This window comes from Podarcis pityusensis, assembly GCF_964106645.2.
Source record: "Podarcis pityusensis genome assembly, chromosome: 7".
Taxonomy (NCBI): Eukaryota; Metazoa; Chordata; class Lepidosauria; order Squamata; family Lacertidae; genus Podarcis; species Podarcis pityusensis.
In genome coordinates this window covers 85949710-85974153 of record NC_138031.1, presented here as the reverse complement: position 1 = coordinate 85974153, position 24444 = coordinate 85949710, and the positions used below count along the sequence as shown (strand labels likewise).

At 42.2% G+C, this 24444-nt stretch overlaps 2 protein-coding genes across 2 annotated transcripts in view; both read left to right on the top strand.

The window, feature by feature from the left end:
- The window catches only part of LOC308481843 (uncharacterized protein), a 228289-nt gene that overhangs the window by 135172 nt on the left and 68673 nt on the right, over nucleotides 1–24444 (top strand). The window lies entirely within an intron of this gene.
- Nucleotides 1674–8332, top strand: LOC308481805 (protocadherin gamma-B1-like; the record flags this gene model as incomplete). The annotated part of the gene is made up of 2 exons (XM_081014513.1): nucleotides 1674–3869; nucleotides 8297–8332. Exons 1-2 carry the CDS (start codon nucleotides 1737–1739, stop codon nucleotides 8330–8332), a joined length of 2169 nt encoding a protein of 722 aa, XP_080870639.1. The 5' UTR covers nucleotides 1674–1736.

Sequence of the window (24444 nt, the reverse complement as noted above, 5' to 3'; positions counted from 1 at the left end):
ATCCGCAGCATTGCTGCTGGTCTGGGCAGAAGGTGGAGGGGCACCTTAGACCCACATCAGGCCCATTGCCATCCCAGGACAGTAGTGGGACTGGCTCCTGTCTCTCCCTGTCCTTGCCCCTTTCAGAATCTTTCATCAGCTGCCATGAGTGGAGATCCCACTGGCATGACTACTAACCAAGCATACATTTGGCAGAGGGAACAGGCAATTCTGCCCCAGCAGAGTGACCCCCTGTGGGTAGAGGCCAGTGGAGGCTGGTAGAGCTTGGCAGAGGAACAGCTCCAACCAATCCAAACCCTACCACCACCAGCGCAGTGCAAAAGATTGCAGGCTAAGTCTGGAGCTAAAGCTAAGTAAAGTTCCTCAAATATCCAGGATTTGTCAGAACAGCAACATTACTTCCTGTGTTATAATACTTACAATGTATGATATTATATAGTATTAGTGCAATTATTCCCATACTGCAGGAAGAGCCTTGAGGGAAGTGTGGCTTACTTAAAGGAACCTGCTGAGTTCATGCCAAATGCAAGACACAAACTGCATTACTATTCTGTTTCTTACACTACACCAGCTGAAGACACTTAAAGCACACTGAACACTTGAATTGCACTTAATTCAATTTATAAACAGAGGTTGGATGGCCATCTGCCATGGATGAGATTCCTGCATTGCTGGGGGTTGGACTGGATGACCCCTGAGGTCACGTCCAACTCTAAGATTTCATCATTCTATCTCTCCTTCCTTGGAGGTTTTTAAAACCTTGAGTAAAATAATTTCCTCAATTCTCCCATCGTCTTTTTCTTTGTACACCGTAACACTTCATAGAGAAATCCACTAGAGAAATTCAATTTTTCTCTTAGAGAGGTTTACAGATTGATATTCTTGGTAAAAATTGTAAGTGCTTTAAATTGAGGAAATGAATCTATACTATGTTTTTATTGCTTGTTCATACTGCAAATACTCCTTTGAAGTTGATTTTTTTTTACCTGTAATGCTAGTGAAAAGATAACACAAACAAAACACAAATATTTCTGCTTTATAACAGAAGAGGGTTCACATATCCTGTATCAGAATATAGTTTGAGTCATTAAATATAAATACCACCATGCCATGTCATGAATTAGGGAAGAAAAATCACTGGGAAAAGATTGCAGTTCTCTGCTTCAGACTCACAGTGTCACTGTTGGACAAGGCGGCAATCCAAGGGCAGCTGAAGTTCCACTGATGCTTTCTGCAGAGAGATCTCTTTGTCCCAAACTGCACATCGGGAATACCAGCAAAAGCTGGAACAAACGTTTCAGCTGGAAAAAGGAAAAAGAAAACACTGCAGCATATACAAATTAAGCCAAGGATCCAGTTCTTTTTTTTTACAGTGCAAAAAAAAATCTCCTCTCTTGGTGGAAATCTGAAATCCTGTGCTCATCAAAGAGAAGAGGAAAATGAAGAGAAGAGAAATCCTTCATGGAGAGAGCTTTCAAACATCAGGGAGGTATATAACACTTCTGATATTTTCATCTTTGTTCTGTGGAGCAGTTTTGGAAGAGGTTCACTATTCTATCCCAGAGGAGATGGCAAAGGGATCTTTGGTGGGAAATCTTGCCAAGGATCTAGGACTGAATGCCAGAGAACTGAAGAGCAGAAACCTGCATATCCTTTCTGAAGGTAAAAAGCCATACTTCACTATCAATGCTGAAAATGGAAACCTATATGTGAATGAGAGGATAGATCGTGAGGGGATGTGTAGAGAGAGCACACACTGCATTATTGATTTTGAAGCTGTGGTTGAAAAGCCATTGAATGTTTTCCATGTAAGTGTAGCAATTCAGGACATTAATGATAACATCCCACAATTCATAAAGGGCAATATTGGGCTTCAAATAATTGAATCCACATTGCCAGGTGCCAAATTTCTTCTTGGGAAAGCTCAAGATCCTGATATTGGGATTAATTCTCTCCAAAATTACCAGCTGAGTTCAAATCACTATTTCATTCTAGAGATTCGACAGAGAGAAGATGGCCATAAATATGCAGAATTGGTGTTGCAGAAACCTTTGGATCGGGAAAGTGAGCACTCGCTTCAGTTGATCCTTACGGCCCTGGATGGGGGTGAGCCCAGAAAAACTGGGACTGCCCAGATATGGATTAACATCACAGATGCCAATGATAACCCACCAGTCTTCACTCAAGAAGTTTATACAGTTAACCTGAGGGAAAATTCCCCTGTGGGGTCCCCAATACTCCAAGTAAAAGCCTCTGATAGGGATGAAGGTCTAAATGCACATATTAGTTATATTTTTAATAACATCCCAGAAACAGCCCACCAAATATTTGAACTAGATCCACAAAGTGGAACAATTACAATTAAGGAAGCTCTTGACTTTGAGGAAACAGAGAAGTACACTATGACCATTGAAGCAAGAGATGGAGGAGGATTAGTAGCTCACTGTAATGTTGATATAAAGATTATAGATGAGAATGACAATGCACCAGAGATCATTCTGGCCTCCTTATCCAGTCCGATTCCAGAAGACTCTGTTTCTGGAACAGTAATTGCTCTCATCAACGTAAAGGATAGTGATTCTGGAGAAAACGGAAAAATTACCTGCCACTTACAAAATAATGTACCATTTAAAATAGCATCAATATCTAAGAATAACTACAAAATCCACACAGACAGTCCATTGGACAGAGAAAAAGCCTCAGGATACAACATCACAATCATGGCCACTGACAAAGGTAGCCCTCCTCTCTCCTCCAACAAAACCATCTCCCTGCAGATTTCAGATATCAATGACAACCCACCTGCCTTTGAAAAATCAAGCTACAGTGTCTTTGTTCCTGAAAACAATCCCTCAGGTGCCTCCATTTTTGCCATCAAAGCCTTGGACCCGGATCTGGACCGCAACTCACGTATCACTTACTCCATCCTCAACAGCAACATGGAGGAGCTGCCTCTCTCCTCTTACGTCTCCATCAACTCTGAGGCGGGAACTATCTATGCACAGCGCTCCTTTGACTATGAGCAATTCCGGGAGTTTAAGATCCAAGTGAAGGCCCAAGATGGCGGCTCTCCCTCTCTCAGCAACAACGCCACCGTGTGGGTGTACATTTTGGATCAGAACGATAACAGCCCTCGCGTTCTGTATCCTTTCACAAGCGCCGAGGGCTCTGCCTTGTTTGAGATGGTTCCTCACTCGGCAGAGCCAGGCTACCTAGTGACCAAAGTGGTGGCTGTGGACGCGGACTCTGGGCACAATGCCTGGCTCTCCTACCAAGTGCTGCAGGCCACAGAGCCGGCCCTCTTCACCATTGGGACCCACACGGGAGAGATCAGGACGTCACGAGCCCTTCTGGAGAAAGATGCTGTGAAACAGAAGCTGGTCATCTTGGTGAAGGACAATGGGAAGGCTCCACTCTCAGCTACTGTGGTCCTCAACCTTGTGATTGCAGAGAACTTCCAAGAGGCACTTCCGGAAATGACTAGGCAATCCAGTGACACAGAGCATCATTCTGACCTCCAGTTTTACTTGGTGCTGGCTTTGGCATTGATCTCATTTTTATTCCTCCTGACGGTAATACTGGTCATTGTCATGAAACTTCGACAATCAGGAAATCCCAAATTATTCCAGTGCTTTGAACCTAATGCTTTTTCTAAGGCGCAGGTCATATTTCCACCAAACTATGAAGAAGGAACTTTACCTTATTCCTACCAACTCTGCCTATCGTCAGAGATGAGGAAAGAGCAGATCTCTTTCCCGAAACCCCATATTCAGGTGGCAGAAAATTTGCTGTGCAATGATAGCTCTCAGGTGGTTCTTGTGGATGGCAACTGTGGGGATGCCAATGCCAAAGAGGAGGTTGGTGAGCAGGTAAGCTTTGCTTTCGGAACTGTGATGTTGGCAGCACAGGCTTGCTCCTTGTAGGAATAAAACCAGACCTTTCTTTCTGTCAGAATGCACCAGCACTCAGTTCTGGCGCCGCTCAGGTAGGCTCTTTTGCCATTATAAGAGAACAAAGTAGGCACCTCTTTGCCTAGACAAATTGCACTGAGTAAAACTAATATTTTTAGCTTGTCTTCCTCTTACCTACCTGATTTAGTACATGAGAGAACTAGAAAAACATAAAATTATATTACTAGAACCTGCTGTTCAGAATGTAGAGATTTTTTTTTGCAAGCCTTCAAGTTGCAATGGCAGGGGCATTTTCAATGCTGTAGCTGAAAATTATGTTCAGGTGAGTCTTGATCTTGTTATGGTTTAAAGGTAAAGGTAAAGGGACCCCTGACCATTAGGTCCAGTCGTGGCCGACTCTGGGGTTGCGGCGCTCATCTCGCTTTATTGGCCAAGGGAGCCGGGCGTACAGCTTCCGGGTCATGTGGCCAGCAGGACTAAGCCACTTCTGGCGAAACCAGAGCAGCGCACGGAAACGCCGTTTACCTTCCTGCCGGAGCGGTACCTATTTATCTATTTGCACTTTGACGTGCTTTCAAACTGCTAGGTTGACAGGAGCTGAGACTGAGCAACAGGAACTCACCCCGTCACGGGGATTCAAACCACCGACCTTCTGATCGGCAAGTCCTAGGCTCTGTGGTTTAACCCACAGCGCCACCCGCGTCCCTGTTGTTATGGTTTAACTTCTAGTAATTATGAATGAAATGGAAGAGTGCGGTGAATTTGAGTTTTCCGTACTAATGTAGATATCAGTAATAAGGTAACAGCAATTCAATGTAAGACCCCATGTAAGAAAGTGCAAAGAAATCTTTTTTTCACATATTTTGTCATCAGCGGTGACTGACTAGGAATAAGATCCTGGAGTCATAGTGGATAGCTTGATGAAGATATCGACACAGTGTAAAACAGGTGTGGAAAAGGTGAAAACCATGGTAGAAATTGTTAGGAAAGGAATTAAAAATAAAACTGAAGAATGTTCAGGAAAGAGCAAGCACAATGACAGGTGGGTGGAGTAATTCCCCTATGAAAAAAGGTTATGATATTTTTTATTTTTAAGTTTAGGGGAGAAAAGGCAAATAAGGAAGGACATAATTGAGAGGCATAGATTTCAGCATAGTGTGGAAAATGCAGAAATAGAAAAGTTTTCTCTCTCTCATAACTAACAAGAGGCTGTGATAGCCCACAGCCTGAATGGCTTTAAAAGCGGTTTACACAAATTCCATGGCTACTAACCATGTTGTCTAGGTTCTGCCTCCACTGCCAGAGGCTATATGCCTGTGAGTATGAGTTTCATTGAATCACAGGTGGTGGCAGTGCTGCTGTGCTCATGTTCTGCTTGGGGGCTTCCCATGGGCTTCTGGTGGCCTCCATGAGTGCTGGACAAGCTCCACCTTTGGGCCAATATTGCAGGCTTCTTCTTATGTTATGTTTCTTTGTTCTTTATAACAATGTAAGTTATAGTTCACCTTATAGTTCAGCTATGGAATTTGCTACTACAAGATGCAGTGATCACCCCCAACTTGGTGGCTTTAAGGAGAATTAGATCATATGAGGGCTCCTACAGGAAAAATGGCAAGATGTAAATTTAATAAAGAAATTTATGGTGGATAAAGCCATCACTGGTTTGTAGTCATGGTGGCAATATTACCTCTAGTCCCAGAGGCATTGTGCCCCTGATTTTAGTTGCTGTGGTCCAAGAATGGAGCTTCTGAGAGGAATCTGGCCAGCCACTGTGGGAGACAGGATGCTTGACTGGATAGGTCAATGGTCTGATTCAGTAGGACTGTTCTTATGTTTTCATGGAATGGAATTCTGTGCAAGGGTATGCTGTGTGGTGTTGTGAGACAGACCGTAAGATGAAAATTTAATGAATTTAATTAATGGGGGGAAATTGCATCTTGTGGGCTATTATACAGAACAATAATAGGGGCTATTACCATTAATGTGGACAAATCAAAATCAAACTACTTCTGTTATTTTCCAAGGAAACCTCTACAGTATCATAAAATCCTTCTGAATTAGATATCTTGATTTCTTGTATCACTCTCTTACTTTGTCTTTCTATTGCTCTCAGTTCCTGATTGTCATAATGTAATTATCACAATCTTTTCATTTAATGTATTTTCATATACTACTTAATTGCCAAAGTCTCTAATCTAGCAATCCTTTGACATCCTCCTTCATCTAGAGCTTATGAGTTCAAATATACCAGTAATGGTGTGTACAAACTGCATGATAATGTGCATTCAGTGCCGGATTCAGATACGTCTTTTGGGGGTGCTGTGCACACGTCATCCCGATGTCAGCCCTGTCCCACACTATTTGTCATTTTAGGTGTATCCTTCTGGAATGGTTATAATCTGTTTTGTGCCAAGATTTTACTTCTCAAGCACTTGTTGCATGCATGTGTAGACCAAGAATGCTTTCTTAGGTCACCTCCTATTGGAGCAGATCTACTGATGTTGCATGGCTGTGCCACTGCAACTCACCTTGTTTAACCTGTCTGTGAATGAAAGAGGCAAAAACAAAAACGGAGCAGTACAGCAACTTAGCTCTCTCCAGAAACATATGTATATGTATATGTATATGTATATGTATATGTATATGTATATCAACACATCAGTTTCCAACCCCCTCTCAAAAGACTGAAAAATATGTGCTTTTAAAAAGGTATGTGAAAATAGGAAGTACTGATGGGGAGGGGAACACAGAACTTCATTACACACTAGTTTGAAAACATGCCCACCTGTGTACAGACAGCACAGAGAGTAGCTGCTACTTTGGATGATGTTATTGCACAAAGGTGTGTGAAATTGCAAACAACCAGGTCTTTTTTCCAGTAGCACCTCTCCTGAGCGTTCCGGCAGACCTGGGATGGATTGGGACTTGGCCTGGTGAGTGTTTTGGGCTCTTTTTAAGGTAGTTGGTGTGGCGTGTGTTTTTGACGGCTCCCAAAAAGAAGCTCAACAACTTTGGGAGTTCCTGCACCTCTCTTTGTAAAGAAGAAGAAGAAGAAGAAGAAGAAGAAGAAGAAGAAGAAGAAGAAGAAGAAGAACAACAACAACAACAACAACAACAACAACAACAACAACAACAACTGCAAACAACTGCAAACAACTACGTACAAAGTGAAGGGGGGATTTCCCCTGTGCATTTTAGAGGCTACATGTGTACACAGCCTATGGTGTCCAACAAACCTATTTCACGCTGTTGGATCCAATACCATGCCAAGCGCTGGTAGAGCAATTACTGTAATTGTTCCTGCATTGGTGGTTAGATCCTGCTCTGGCCACAGGGGAGCAAATGCTGCAGAAGGAGCTCTGCATGGCACCAGCAAGTAGGAGGCAGGAGGCAGGGTCTGCTATGGAACTAATACCAGTGAACAGATTTTTATGACCCACCACTGCCTAAGTAGAAGCGGGAGAGATCTTAACATTGCTGCTTATTGTACCCTCAGTAAACAGGCGCTGTCTAAATAGAAGCTGTTTATTGTACCCTCAGTAAACAGAAAGGAAGGAAGGAAGGAAGGAAGGAAGGAAGATGCATGGGTTTCTCTGAAAATGTTCCTTACCTCCAGAATTTGGCAGATTGTAAAGATTCAACTGTAAGGACTTGTAAGGAAACTATAATCAAAAGCACAGAAAATAGCACTTCTGAAAGACAGAGGGAGCAGATGCTAGATGAATACTGTTATATGAGTCAGCATTGTGATGCTGTGGCGCAAAAGAGCTGGACCATGCGTAGTTTGCATTTACAGGAGAACTCTTGGAGTAGCCAGATTCCTACTAGGGACCGAGAATAACTGTTCTGGATACATGCATTCCGTAAATGCTGATCGACAGACAGCTAACAACTTAGGAAAGATTCAAAAAAGAATTATTCCAACCCTTCTGCTGAAGAAAATAATTATAATAAATAAATTTTCAGAAAATGTTTAATTAAGCATCCATTAGTTTGCATTTTTCATATAATTTTTTTTTAGAATGTTTTACTTTGAAATTATTTTACAAGTTCCCTCCCCTCACCTGCCCTCATAATGTTTTGTGAGGAATTCTTAGTAGATGCTATGATGTATTGAGCCTTGAAAAGACACACATATTTCCAGTAAAAATGTTCTTAAAATACTATATATATTTAGGAGTCAATGTTCCAAGAGCTAGGGAAAATGCATAAAAACATAAGATTTTCATGATTTTCATCTAACATTAGGATTCCTGTGTACAAATTTCCATACTTGTTTATGCGGTAACTGTGGAGTTGCACATTACATACCTATGTAGAAAACTTAATCTTACCAAGGGAGGTTTAACTGACTTGTTGGTTATTGGGGTTCTCTCCTTTTCTAGCGAATAAGAATCCACTTCTACGCTTATAAGGCATAACCTGGTGTTTCATGATAAATTAAAATAAATAATCACTTGGTTTTGTTTATCTGTGAAACAGTGTGCACATCAGCAGCATTCCCGCTTATGTGGGATACCTCAGTTCAGTAGAGTATGAGACTTTTAATCTCAGGGATGTGGGTTTGAGCCCCATGTGGGACAAAAAGATTCCTGAATTGCAGGGGATTGGACTAGATCACCTTCGTGGTGCTTTCCAAATCTGTGATCCTATTATATGTCTTGTGTATTGACGCAAATAAATGCATTAAATTGATAGAGCAAGGAAACACAAGCATGACATTCAGTGATAAAACAGGTTAGTAATTAATTTGTGCATTGTATTTAAATATTTCTCATTATTTTTAAATATATATATATACATGGAGTTGGATATACAATGAGAATCGAAACAAAAAATGTAGTGTGTGCAGTTCCTAGCTGTGACTCTGAGTGTCGCTGTTGACCAACCAAGGCTAAGAAATGCACTGAGAAATTCATCCTTCCCATATGAGCTGCTCAGCTCAGAAAATGCTGAGAGATCAGAGTTTCAGTGAACATTTTTGCTTTGGGAATCTCAGCTGCAAGACCCTTTCTGGCAACACTCCGTCATCCTGAATCACAGATCTCCCCAACAGCTTCATATCAGACCAGGAATGGCAACAGCAAAGTATCCTCAAGCTTGCAAAAGGAGAGTTTTCTTTTTATTTCTCTTTGCTAACATCTGCCAAGCCATCACCAGACAGATCAGGTACTCCATTCCTGAAGAAACTGAGAGAGGCTTTTTGGTGGGGGATATTGCAAGGGATCTTGGACTGGACGCAAAGGAGCTCTCAGATCGTGGAATTCGCATTGTTTCCCCAGGTAGGACTCAGTATTTTGCTTTGAATTATAAGCGTGGCCATTTGCACACCACAAAGAGAATAGACAGAGAGGAGATCTGTGGTCAGGAAGAGAAATGCATTTTGAATTTTGAGATTATAGTTGAAGATTCAATGAAAATTTATGGAGTTGAAGTGGAAGTCACAGATATCAATGACCACGCGCCCACCTTCCCGTCAGAGAAACTAGTGATAAATATCAGCGAGAATGCAGCTTTGGGGTCCCAGTTTCCCCTCTTGGAAGCTCAAGATCCTGACTTAGGAAACAATTCTCTACAGGGGTACAAACTCAGCAACAATCAAAGCCATTTTTCTTTGATTCTCCAAACATCAGTTAAGGGCAAACAATATGGAAAAATTGTGTTGGAAAGACCTCTGGACCATGAAAAAGAAGCAGTTCATAATCTTATCATCACCGCATATGATGGTGGGGATCCAGTCAGGAGTGGCACTGCACAGCTGCACATTACAGTCTTGGATGCGAATGACAATGCACCAATTTTTAGCCAACGCATTTATGAAGTGAGCGCAAGGGAGGATTTACCTATAGGAACCATTGTGGTTACATTAAAAGCTACTGATTTGGATGAAGGGACCAACAAAGAAATGACATTTTCATTTGCAAAAATCACGGAAAAGATTTCCCAGATATTTCACTTAGATACACACACAGGTGAGATAACTCTCATAGGAAGCTTAGACTACGAAGACTCTGCTCTTTATGAAATGGAGGTCCAGGTCCATGATAGTGGAGGTCTATTTGACACTTCAACTGTCATAGTATTTGTTACTGATGTAAATGACAATGCACCCAAACTGGAAATAACTTCACTTATCAGCTCCATCCCTGAGAACTCTCCACCAGCGACTGCAATAGCCCTTCTGAATGTGCAAGATGAGGATTCGGCAGAGAATGCAGAAGTCACGTGCTCTATCCCCAGCAACCTCCCCTTTCTACTGACAAAAGCCTATGGCAACTACTACAGTTTGGTGACAGCAAGAGCCCTGGACAGAGAGCAGGTGGCAGCCTACAACATCACTGTCAAAGTCACGGATCATGGGGCCCCTCCACTTTCCACATCGATTGTTATTCCACTTGAGGTTTTAGACACAAACGACAACCCTCCACACTTCCTGCAATCTGTTTACACTTCTTATTTAATGGAGAACAACCCAAGAGGGGCCTCCATATTTTCCCTGAAGGCTGATGATCCAGACTGTGGAGAGAACTCCAGAGTCACTTATTCCATCATTGAGCACAACATCAGTGACTCGCCAGTATCTTCCTTCCTCTCCATTAACTCTGAGACTGGGATTGTCTATGGCCTGATCTCTTTTGATTATGAGGAGATGAGGGAGATTAAGTTCCTGGTCAAGGCCCAGGATGGAGGTTCCCCACCACTCAGCTCCAACGTCTCAGTGACTCTCTTCATCCTGGACCAGAATGACAATGCTCCCCAAATCCTGTACCCCTCCCCTCCCACTGACGGCTCCACAGGGATAGAGCTGGCCCCTCGCTCCTCAGAGCCAGGCTACCTGGTCACTAAGGTGGTGGCCGTGGATGCGGACTCTGGCCAGAATGCCTGGCTCTCCTACCAGATGATCAAGGCCACCGAGCCAGGCCTCTTCACTCTGGGGCTCCACACGGGAGAGATCAGGACGGCCCGCTTCTTTCTGGAGAAAGATGCCCTCAAGCAAAGCCTGGTGGTTTTAGTCAAGGACAATGGGCAGCCACCTCTCTCTGCTTCAGCCACTCTGACTGTGGTGCTGGCTGACACCATCCCTGCAGTCCTCTCAGACCTGAGCAGCATCTCAGCTCCTGTAGATCCTCCGTCTGACCTCACCTTCTACCTGGTGCTTGCAGTGGCTTTTGTCTCCTGCTTGTTCTTCATCTTCCTCCTTGTGTTACTGGCAGTTAAACTTCATAGGTGGAGATATTCACAGTCTGGAACTGAGAAGTTTAGTGGAGTTCCAGTTTCACAGTTTGTGGGGATTGACGGAGTCCGAGCATTTCTGCACTCCTACTGCCAGGAGGTTTCTCTCACTACAGACTCTAGGAAGAGCAATTTCGGATTTCCCAAGGGAAATATTTCCAATACTATGACCAGTCACCAGCCCTGTGAGATAAATGATCCCTTTCTCATTGCTGAAGAGATTGCAAACAGTAATGGGGATTCAGCCAATATACAGGTGAAGTCTTGCTATCAAATCAAAGGTTTTTCACTTTATATTTTCAGTTAGACATTAATGCCATTTATATTATTTGTTTTGCACTTGTTCTGAAGAAATGGAACTGGAGACATATTCTCTCATTTATACTTGTTCTCTTCAGATAAAATGAGGTTTGGGAGTTCACATAGTTTACTTTTTGTATATGTGGTTGTTTCTGTCACAAGCAAATGCGTGTAGAGATAGGAGAATTGTAAACAGCTTGTCCCACAAGAGCTTAAGTGCTTAAAGAGCAACCATGAGACAAATATTAGAGATATTCATATATTTTCTTGTTCAGCAATTTTTGCATGATTGTGATGGTTATCTTGTTTAAATTGAATGCTTCTTTCAGAGCTTCTTTCTTGACCTTCTTGCCTCTTGGAAAGGTTATTTAGTTCTCAAATAATAGTATCTGTGGAAAATCCAGGCTTCCCAAAATATTTGAACTTTTATTTACTGCCCTCTAATTCTGTGTCTGAAATAGTTTATGTCTTTACTCATATGGATAGATCAGTTGTGTGTTTACTAAACAGGGTCAATAATCTATCTAATTAGTATTTTCCAGCCTTATGAGCAGTAGGTAGTAACTCAGGTGTTTCTCAGCCTAGTTTTATTAGATGTTTTAAAAAACTGGAGATATCAGGAATTAAACCTGTATACTAAGTAAGAACTCATCTAGTTTATTGGCCAAGTATGTGAGCTGATAGGCATGAGATCTGTAATTTGAATTTTGGCTCTTGCCACAAACTTTGGTGACATTAAATGATTTATTGCATTTAAAAATGGAAATAGATCCCTTGGATGGGACAGCAGAAGCAGAGTTGCAAGAAAAATCCTAACCCACTTCATTATTTGCACTGAGAAGAAGAAAGGTCCCATTGATACTGTCTCTGCACCCATGGTCATGATCCTGCTCCCCCAATGACATCTATTTCCATTAAGAATGCATTTTCATTCAATGTAATAAAACATTTAAAGCCACATATACTTTTGCTCTCATTAGGCATGTTACTTTTTCTCATTCTCAGCTGCAAATCTGTAATACCAGTGCAATAAATAACACTGGCCTAACACTCAGAAGTGCCATATAATGGCCAAGTATTGTCTCTGCCAGTGGGGAATGGCTCCCTGCTCTTTCCCTTCCATTGGTTCAGTCTCCCAGAATTTCATCATATAGAAAACAATGGTGTGTTAAATGTTTGTGTAGTAGGATATTATAACAAGGCAAATTTATTTCACATTTTGAGCAATAATATTTGGCCTCATCTGAGAGTCTAAAGAGGCCAGACAGGTATTTTAATAAGCCAGTGATGATACACAACGCAAACCAAGCCCCATTTCCACTGAGCTAGGGAACGGGGTTGGATTAGGCAGAGACGTCCCCCTGCCTGGCTCTCTCGGCTCAGCTGACATCACCTTCTACCTGCTGGATGCGCAGGAGCCAATGGAGAGCCCCAAATGGGGCATTCTGAGGGCAGGGGCGTGGCTGAGCTGGCCCAGTAACTGCTGTATCCTGAGCCAGTCTTGCTGCAGTCATGCAACAGACTCGGACCAGGTCATTCTGGATCTCCATATTCTGCTATGGCTAATGTGAACAGCAGGGCTGTGGATCTGGCAGTGGCCGCATAACTCTGCAAAGTCCCAAGGGTGGGAGGGGGGTAGTTTTTACGTGTGTCCTCCTTTAGTTGCCTCCAGTTAGCTCAAGCCATATGTAATTGTATATTTATCATCCTTGTATTTTATATGATTAAAAAAAAAACTTTCTGCAATTGAATGAGAGAAGCTATGAGAGCAATGAAAATCTTTCAGTTCTGGATGGAGTTGGATAACTTTATAAAGAATGTCAGGCTTTTGTTAAATATGTCTGAACATGGCACAAGGCCCGTTTGCATTTCTATGATTTGTCTTAGGAGCAGCAAAGAGAGTTTCTTTGTTCGCTGAAATTGCATGGGGGTGCCATGCAGGACTGTTTTAGCTGTTGACAGGAAGTTACAACTCAATCTATCCCCACCACCCAAAGCAAGCTACCTCCTAAAGACCACGGTGGCATATTTTCAATAAAACCTGCTAACAAAATTGCTCACATTGGTCCTATTTATACCTCAGAATCAGAAGATCTCGCTTCTAACACCTTAGACTTACAATTCTTTTATCACTCTGTCTCTTTTATCTGTTAACATTGGCAAGTCATTACCACTCCTTGAAGATTCGCCACTTTTTCCCTGAGGAAATGGAGGAAGGCTCTTCACTTGGAAGTATCACCAAGGATCAGCAACTACTGGTGATAAAGAAACTCTCAAACCATGAAACCACCCCACACTGTTTACCATGACAGGATTCAATTCTCTGCTTCAAATTAATGGCACAGTTTATTTGTGCAACACAGATATGTAATATGGTGGGGGAACGTTAAATATACTGGTTATATCTGTACACAAGTATATATATTAACAATGTCACCATATTACCAATAAAAAATGGACATGAGTATCATCTTCATGTAAGCGAAACTGCAGTCCCAGATGCAATCTCAATTTTCACAGTACTATCTAAAAAGCCACTGAAAGTAGCTCTAGCCTCTGTGTTCCTCTGCTGTCTTCTGACCCCTTTGCTGAAGACCTTGGAGAGAGCCACTGGTCTCCTCTGGGAGCTGCAGCCTCCTCAGTCAAAGTCCTAGGGCATGAAGAAGCTACACCCATTATTGACAAGGAAGGCAAAAGAGGAATCTTCCTTTGAATATGTCTGCAAACCGCTAACTGCCATCTCTGCCCACATCTACCATGAACTGAGGTTACTGAGAAGAGTAGCAGGGAAAAGAGAGCCAATACTTCACTTTGTTGCTGAAGGGAACTGAGTGAAGCGGGGGGAAATAATCCAGAAGTTTATCCACACCTAGTATCTCAAAGGGCCTTTCACTGCATTTAAAAAGGGATAGTTTGTGCTTCTTTTGCATGCATGTGTAAGGGGAATAATGAAAATCTGCCAGAGCCACCAATCCCATTTTGAAAGGGAGTTGGATTGAGGCCAGTTAGAAAATAAATGAAATCTGTTCATAACCAAACATTATGAGTGTAGTTACAGGTAGGTAGCTGTATTGGTCTGCCGTAGTTGAAACAAAATAAAAAATTTCCTTCCAGTAGCACCTTAGAGACCAACTAAGTTTGTTATTGGTATGAGCTTTCGTGTGCATGCACAAAGAAGTGTGCATGCACATGAAAGCTCATACCAATAACAAACTTAGTTGGTCTCTATTATGAGTGTAGTTTATTTTATTTTTGTTTTATTTATATTGCTGTTTTGGACCTGTACCCCACCCTGGAAGCCTCTGTTGCTGAAGGTGTGGACAATAAAAGTAATAAGTAATAAATATGCTAAACAAAGGTGAAACAAGGAAAAGCTTTTTCAAATGCCCCACTTGCAGTTGGCTAAAGAGAAAGTTCACATTGTAGAAACATGTACATTCTTTCAGTTCCATCTTTCTATGTTATGGTGAACATGGTTTTCCTTGCAGTTCCTTCAGTAGTCCTCCAAGTGTCAGTGTTGGCCAGTATGACAGCCAGAGAGAGGATAGAGATCCATTGATGCTTCCTAGACTGCAGTAACTCCCATCACTGTTATTCAGATCAGGCCAACTGAAGAGCACAGAGACAGGGAACTCTCGCAGAGAAGGAAAAATCTCTTTTGCTTTGCACACATATGAGAACAAGGGCAGTTTATTCTTCCTCAGTGATACCTCATGTTGTTTCCTTCATCACTGTGAGAGCTTGAGCATAGGAAACTGAGAAAAGGAAGCAACCTGTTTTTGAGAGAACCAGCCAGATGGAGAGAAGGCACCCAGGGAATGGCAGGGCACTCACAAGGCAAGTACTGCTTCTCTCTCTATTGTCTTTTACCTGTTGGGCTGCATCAGAGCAGATTCATTATTCAACCCCTGAGGAGATGGCAAAGGGTTCCGTTGTGGGGAACCTCGCCAAGGACCTGGGACTGAGCACCAAAGAACTAAAACATCGCAATCTGCACACTGTGTCTGTGGCTAAAATGCAGCATTTCAGTATCAATGCAGAGAATGGAAACCTCTATGTAAATGACAGGATTGATAGGGAGGGGATATGTGGCAAAAATCCACTTTGCTTTGTTCAGTTTGAAGTTGTGGTAGAAAACCCGCTGAATGTTTTCCATGTAACAGTAGAAATCCAGGATGTTAATGATAATTCACCCCAGTTCCTGAATAGCAATATCAATTTAGAGATGCTTGAAACCACTCTGCCAAGCACACGATTTCTCCTTGGGAAAGCGGAAGATCCTGACATTGGGATGAACTCTCTCCAGGATTACCAGCTGAGCTCCAATCAGTACTTCACTTTGGAAGTTAGAAAGAGAAAAGATGGAAATAGTTATGCAGAATTAGTGCTAAATAAACCACTGGATCGGGAAAATGAACAGATGTTCCACTTAATCCTTACAGCCTTGGATGGCGGTCAGCCTAGGAAAACTGGGACTGCCCAGATATGGATTAATGTTACTGATGTGAATGACAACCCACCTGTTTTCACTCAAGAGGTGTACAAGGTCAGCTTGAGGGAGAATACTCCCCTTGGATCTCCTGTACTTCAGGTTGCAGCCTCAGATAAAGATGAAGGTACAAATGCCCAAATCAGGTATCATTTCAGCAATATACCAGCAAATGTCCAATTGAAATTCAGAGTGGATCCAAGAAATGGTACAATCACTCTTATAGATCCATTGGACTTTGAGGAAACTGAAGAATATACAATGATGGTTGCAGCAAAAGATGGTGGCGGACTGTTAACACATTGCAATATTGAAATAACTGTGCTTGATGAGAATGATAATGCCCCAGAGGTGACTTTAGCCTCCATGTTCAGCCCCGTTCCTGAAGATTCTCTGCCGGGAACTGTAATTGCTCTGATTAATGTGAATGACAAAGATAGTGGTGATAATGGAAAGGTTACTTGCTACTTAAACAATGATTTACCCTTCAAAGTTCTTCCCTCATCTAACAATTACTTCAAACTCCAGACAGACAGTCCTTTGGACAGAGAAATAGCTCCTGCATACAATATTACAATCACAGCCACTGATAAAGGAACTCCACCTCTTTCCACACACAAAACAATCTCACTACAGATCTCAGATATCAATGATAATGCCCCTACTTTTCAGAAACCATCCTACAACATCTACGTGCCAGAAAACAATCCTTCAGGTGCCTCCATTTTCACCATCAAAGCCTCTGATCCTGATATGGACCAGAACTCACGGATTACATACTCCATCCTCAACAGCAACATCGAGGAGCTTCCCATCTCCTCCTATATCTCCATTAATTCTGAGACCGGCACCATCTATGCCCAGAGATCCTTTGACTATGAACAATTCAGAGAGTTCCATCTGCAAGTGAAGGCCCAAGATGGGGGTTCTCCCCCTCTCAGCAGCAATGTGACCGTCAGGGTGTTTGTTCTTGACAGGAATGATAACAGCCCTCGTATCCTGTCCCCCTCCCAAGAAGCCAAGGGCTCAGCCTTGTTTGAGATGGTGCCTCGTTCGGCCGAGGCAGATTATCTTGTCACCAAGGTGGTGGCCGTGGATGCAGATTCTGGACACAACGCCTGGCTCTCCTACCACCTGACTCAGGCCACTGAGCCGGCACTCTTCACGGTTGGTTCTCATACTGGAGAGATCAGGACAGCCAGGGCCTTTGTGGAGAGAGACGCTGTGAAACAGAGACTGGTCATTATGGTGAAGGATAACGGGCAGCCGCCTCTCTCGGCCACCATGACTCTGAACCTGGTGTTTGCTGAGAACTTTCAGGAGGCCCTTCCGGAAATGAAGAGCCAACCCAGCAGCTCGGAGTATCAGTCTGACCTGCAGTTCTACTTGGTGCTGGCCTTAGCTGTGATCTCCTTCTTGTTCCTCTTGACTGTGATTCTGGCCGTTACAATGAAGCTCCGTCAATCAGGGCATCCCAGGTTCCTTCAGTGCTTTGGTCCTGTTCCCCATTCCAAGAATGGTGCCATCTTCCCACCCAACTTTGAAGATGGGACTTTGCCCTATTCCTACCAGCTGTGTCTGTCTTCTGAGTCCAGGAAGAACGAGTTTACCTTCCTGACACCCAGTGTTCAGATGGTAGACAATATTATTGGCAGTGAAAAACCTGCTGTGCCTTTTACAGGCAACGGAGGAAGCAATTTAATTTCTGAGATGGCAAGTGATGATAAGGTAGGGTTTATTCCAGAATATTTTTCATTGCACGCTGCATGATCTTTTACCATAACTGGCACTGAAACATTATATGGAGGAGAATTCATTTTCTCTGACATATATGTTTACTGAAAAATGAGTTATTTAAATCTGGAAAGCAGTAGCTCAGCCTTATTTATTGGGCCCCTCATGAACCGTCTACTGATTTATGCATGATAAAAGAGTAAGGTTTACAGTGTCAAGGCAAAAATATCTAAGCATTGGATCCGAGTAGCTTTGCTTTACTCAGTTGGACTACTAAACCAGTTCTGTGGTATTCAGTGTATCTGAAGAAGTGTGCATGCACACGAAAGCTTATACCAAGAACTAACTTAGTTGGTCTTTAAGGTGCTACAGGAAGGAATTTTTTTATTTCGACTGTGGTATTTATGACGTTGGAAGTTAACAGTAGGATCCCATGCATGTCTACTCAAAAGGAACTCCAGGTGAAGTGAACATGTATAAGACTGCAGTCTCAGTGTCTTGGACTTTCAAAGTAATGATGTCTGTAAGGAGTAGCTTTATTGAGGTTTCCAGAAGTAGTGTGCAGAAGTGCTGAACGATTTAAGAATAATTATATTTAGGATGCATCAGTATGCAAGCTTCTTGCTTGCTTCCACTCCTCTTTCCTGCCATATCCTCAGGTGCACACAAACGGCAATGTGCTGGCCATCTTTTTATGTGTGGCTTTGCCTTCTCCTGCCCTCTCTCTTCTCCCATCACCCAGCCTTCAAATTATCTAAGCTCTATAGAGCAGCTAGTTGTAAACTGGAGCTCTGGGGGCTGGAAAAGTATAGGGGAAGTTTTTATGGGATTCCCATCAAAAGTAATGGCCAGCATGCTGCTTTAGATGCAAACTGGCAATTTCTTTCTTCATTTGCAGTTGGTTCCTCATTTGGGGTAGGGGTTGGGCTTTGCCATTTTTCCGTGTTGTAGGGCCAAGCTGATCTCTTAAATACTGTTTATTAGGACAACTGGGGAGGGGAGAGGAGAAGAAACATGAGCGTTGGATGCAACCCAAACATATTTGTTATGGTATAAACTTTAGTGGACTCAAGTCATTGGGACTGGAAATATTCAATGAAGAGTGTGCTATAAATACTGTAAATCAAAATAAGGCTAAATGTAAGAGTGAGAACAAAAACTACACATTGTGATTCCATTTTCTGACACATCTCATCTATACCGGAAGTTCTATTTATGGCATAGTGCCATTAAATTATAATTTTGTTTTACAATTTTTCATTCTATTGCCATTCTTCTGCTATTTGCACTTTGTCAACTATTCTCCTTGAAATACTCAGTCCACCTGATCCATCTCTGTTCCATTCATTTGTTTCTTGTGGTCCTCTTATCATTTTTTATCTTCCTGGGTTGCCATATTTTGAATAGAAAAAAGAGGACACATTTGCCAACCTCGACTTTTAACTAATGTTTTAATGTATGTAAAATGACAACTCTCATTTTACTTACCCATGAAAAAGAGGGCATGTCCTGGCAAAAGAGGACGTATGGCAACCCTATGACATGGATTCAATTTTATTTCTTTTATTTCTTTGTTGCATCCTCCTAGGTTTCTGTGTAGACCATCTACAACTGTTTCCTTTTAAAGCCTGTCTTTAAAACCCTGCTCAAACCTGTCATTTGGTTGGATTTGCAATTGTTCTCCAGATGCATTCCAGACTTACTGTAGTAATTTTTGCATACAACTCGAATGCACTATGACAAAACTTAGCATTTTTATGGCAGCAAAATATCAGGTCACATGATTACTACACCCATCCTATTCCGGGAATCAGAGGCAACATCATACCAATGAAACCACCATCTCATCCCAATCCTGCCCATTCTCTCATAGCAGATACTTAAGAGCATTTAACATAAACGTGTTGCCCCCTAAACACACTTTCAGAGTTGTAATCTAAAAATGCTCTCTTATACATTCCTTCTGTGTGTTTCTTATAGTGAGGATCTTAATTTATCAGTGCTTATGAGTAAAGAAGTAGGATTAACTGATTAACTAACCAGAAGCAGCAGGTTATATGGTACAAGCATAGGTTTCTGTATTTTTAGGAGATGTGTATATAAGGGAGTATTGTGGCCTGAGAGGTGCTCTTTCCTCTCACATTTCCACCCCTCCTGATCAACAAGAGAATGAATTCCATGCAATGTATCTGGGCCACTCTACTTTCTGTGTTGCTCCCACCAGTGTTCCCCCACTGAAGCAAAAAATCATATTGTAGGAAAGAGAAAGAGAAAGCAAACTAATCTAAGGCAATGTACCCCAGACTTAAAGACTCCTTAATAAATTCTTTTATAACATTTTTCATGAAAATATCCAAAGAATGATACGGCACAATGTTCTATACAATGTCTGAATTGCTCCTACAACTGGAAATGTTCACCATAAATCTCTCTTCTGGTGCTGAACCTTCTTTTTTTCTAACATAGTTCTGAAATTTGACTTTGTTTCCTCTCTCTATGTTTCTCTAAGTTAGCACAGACAGTTCCATCATCTGCTCCTCCGTCTAACCTCACCTTCTACCTGGTCCTTGCAGTGGCTTTTGTCTCCTGCTTGTTCCTCATCTTCCTCCTTGTGTTACTGGCCATCAGGTTGCACAGATGGAGAAATTCTCAGCTGGTTGAATCGGGGAGTGTGAATTTCAGTGGTGCTCCCATCTCACAGTTTGTGGGGATCTGCATTGGTGATAGATGTAGTATAAATGTTTTCAACCTTGCCATATTGGCAAGCTGTTGTATCCTCTGCATATACATCTACATGCCTAATTGTTAGCGGCACATTTCCTCCCTTATTTGGAAAATGTACTGAAACATTGTTGTGAGTAGTCAAAGTCAAAAAAATCTACTGGTCTTGAGGGAAGAGTTTCAGAAAACTGTCCATTGGCATCAAACATTTCAGGTACAGTGGCACGTCAGGTTAAGTACTTAATTTGTTTCGGAGGTCCGTTCATAACCTGAAACTGTTCTTAACCTGAAGCACCACTTTAGCTAATGGGGCCTCCTGCTGCTGCCGCGCTGCCAGAGCACGATTTCTGTTCTCATCCTGAAGCAAAGTTCTCAACCCGAGGTACTATTTCTGGGTTAGTGGAGTCTGTAACCTGAAGCGTATGTAACCTGAAGCATATGTAACCCGAGGTACCACTGTACAAGAATCCTATGAACACAGACCATCTTTACTGGACTGAATCTACAAAAAAGTGATCCTTTCCTGTTTTTTAAAAAAATACTTTTTTACAAATACTTTTTTTAAAAAATAAGGAATGTTAAAAGTGTAGATAATTTTTTAAAAAGCAATTGTTATTTCAAAAAAGAAGGGAATATAAGGGATGAAATCCAGAACTTTCATCTAATTAAAATATAATATTTTATGTATATAAAGTGATTTTCTTGCAAATGGCCTGTGAGGGATATTTTGTTGAAAACATTAAAAGTCTGAAGGGGTTGCACACATCCATCAATATGGTCAAGAACTTAGTACTGCAATACATAACACAATTGCTTTTAGTCACTGAATGTTGCTATCAAAGTATTAAAATGTTTTTTTTTATGGAGAGGGAAAGCATATATTTCAGTTCTTCCGGTTTATTCTTAGAGCTGATTCACTTGCAGTTCTTCAGTTGGAACTCACAGTGCCGCTGTTGGCCAATTTGGGAGCTATTAGGGATCCACTGTCAGATTGCTACTTACCAGCTGCAGAAAGAACAGACTACAAAGACCTGCCTGCTGTTACTGAGCTGAGGAAACAAATGTGATACAAGCAAACTGAGAGGGAAATCAAGGGAATCAACTTATTCTTCTGTATCCCTGTATTTTGAACAACAAAAAAGCTCACCTGCTCATTAGCAGGAGAATGGAGATGAGGATGGAAGTTATTCCTAGAGAAAGCTTCAGGGCATTCAGAAGCCACATTTTGCTTCTACTATTATTGTTTTTCCTCTGCTGGGAGATCTCAGAGTCAGTTCACTATTCCATCCCTGAGGAGATGGCAAAGGGGTCCTTTGTGGGAAATCTTGCCAAGGATTTGGGACTGAATGCCAGAGAACTGAGGAATAGAAACCTGCATATCATTTCTGAAGGTAAAAAACCATATTTTAGTATCAATGCAGAAAATGGAAATGTGTATGTGAGTGAGAGGATAGATCGTGAGGGAATGTGCAAAGAGAGCACACAGTGCTTCATTAATCTTGAAGCCTTAGTTGAAAATCCATTAAATGTTTTCCATGTAAGTGTAGCAATTCAGGACATTAATGACAATGTACCGCATTTCATGGATGACAATATAAGGCTTGAAATAATTGAATCCACATTGCCAGGTGCCAGATTTCCCCTTGGGAAAGCTGAAGATCCTGATATTGGGAAGAATTCCCTTCATGACTACCAGTTAAGCCAAAATCAGTTTTTCACGTTGGAGGTTCAAGATAGTCTGGATGGCCATAAATATGCAGAATTGGTCCTGCAGAAACCTTTGGATCGGGAAAGTGATCACTCCCTTCAGCTGATCCTTACGGCCCTGGATGGGGGTGAACCCAGAAAGACTGGGACTGCGCAGATATGGATTAATGTCACAGATGCCAATGACAACCCACCAGTCTTCACTCAAGAGGTCTATGAGGTCAGTGTGAGGGAAAATTCCCCTGCTGGGTCTCCCATACTTCAGGTTGCAGCCTCTGATAGAGATGAAGGTTCAAATAGTCAGATCAGTTATAGTTTCAGTAAAGTACCAGAAAAAGTCTACAAGAAATTTAGGATAGATGCACAAAATGGAATAATTATGAATACAGAGTATCTTGATTTTGAGGAAACAGAAAAGTACACTATGGCAATAAAAGCAAGAGATGGAGGAGGATTAGTGGCTCACTGTAAAATTGAAATAAAGATTATAGATGAGAATGACAATGCTCCAGAGGTCATTCTTGCCTCCTTATCTAGTCCAATTCCTGAAGATTCTGTTCCTGGGACAGTAATTGCTGTTATCAATGTAAAGGATAAAGATTCTGAAGAAAATGGGAAAATTACATGCCATCTACAAGGTAATGTACCATTTAAAATCTTATCCTCATCTAACAATTATTACAAAATTCTCACAGATAGTCCATTGGACAGAGAAAAAGCCTCAGGATACAACATCACAATCACGGCCACCGACAAAGGTAGCCCCCCTCTCTCCTCCAACAAAACCATCTCCCTGCAGATTTCAGACATCAATGACAACCCCCCTGCCTTTGAAAAATCAACCTACAGTGTCTTTGTACCAGAAAACAATCCCTCAGGTGCCTCCATTTTATCCATCAAAGCCTCGGATCCGGATCTGGACCGCAACTCACGTATCACTTACTCCATCCTCAACAGCAACATGGAGGAGCTGCCTCTCTCCTCTTACGTCTCCATCAACTCTGAGACGGGAACTATCTATGCACAGCGCTCCTTTGACTATGAGCAATTCCGGGAGTTTCAGATCCAAGTGAAGGCCCAAGATGGCGGCTCTCCCTCTCTCAGCAACAACGCCACCGTGTGGGTGTACATTTTGGACCAGAATGATAACAGCCCCCGCGTTTTGTATCCTGTCCCGGGCGCCGAGGGCTCTGCCTTGTTTGAGATGGTTCCTCACTCGGCAGAGCCAGGCTACCTAGTGACCAAAGTGGTGGCTGTGGACGCGGACTCTGGGCACAATGCCTGGCTCTCCTACCAAGTGCTTCAGGCCACGGAGCCGGCCCTCTTCACCATTGGGACCCACACGGGAGAGATCAGGACGTCACGAGCCCTTCTGGAGAAAGATGCTGTGAAACAGAAGCTGGTCATCTTGGTGAAGGACAATGGGAAGGCTCCACTCTCAGCTACTGTGGTCCTCAACCTTGTGGTTGCCGAGAACTTCCAAGAGGCACTTCCAGAAATGACTAGGCAATCCAGTGACACAGAACATCATTCTGACCTTCAGTTTTACTTGGTGCTGGCTTTGGCATTGATCTCATTTTTATTCCTCCTGACGGTGATACTGGTCATTGTCATGAAACTTCGACAATCAGGAAATCCCAAATTATTCCAATGCTTTGAACCTAATGCTTTTTCTAAGGCGCAGGTCATATTTCCACCAAACTATGAAGAAGGAACTTTACCTTATTCCTACCAACTCTGCCTATCGTCAGAGATGAGGAAAGAGGAGATCTCTTTCCCGAAACCCCATATCCAGGTGGCAGAAAACTTGCTATGCAATGATAGCTCTCAGGTGGTTCTTGTGGATGGCAACTGTGGGGATGCCAATGCCAAAGAGGAGGTTGGTGAGCAGGTAAGCTCTGCTTTCAGAAACTGTGATGTAGGCACTACATCTTTCTTCCTCATAGGTATTATTAGCTACTGCTTTTAGATCATTATCTGCTCAAGTGTCTGATGCTTTATATGGGAAGAACCAGTACTTAGACCTGCCTGAATGGCATGCCACTGAGGCATTCTGAACATGCTTACTTAGCACATCCAACTGGTACTTGGATTCATGGCACTCTTACAAGTGAGTCCTTTCCTAAATTAAGCTGAGCATCTTATTTGTCTGCCTTTGTTGTGATCTGGCTATATCAGTGTAGCTATAGATTGAATAATTTCCCTTGTTTTTTACCAGTCTGTTGAGTAGATTAATTCTATCCATATGGTTTTCTATCCCCGAAAATTAATAGCATCTAATAGAATAGCGTTCTCCCACACATATGCCATCCTAGCGGAAGCTTGACAACAAAGACACCCATGATAACA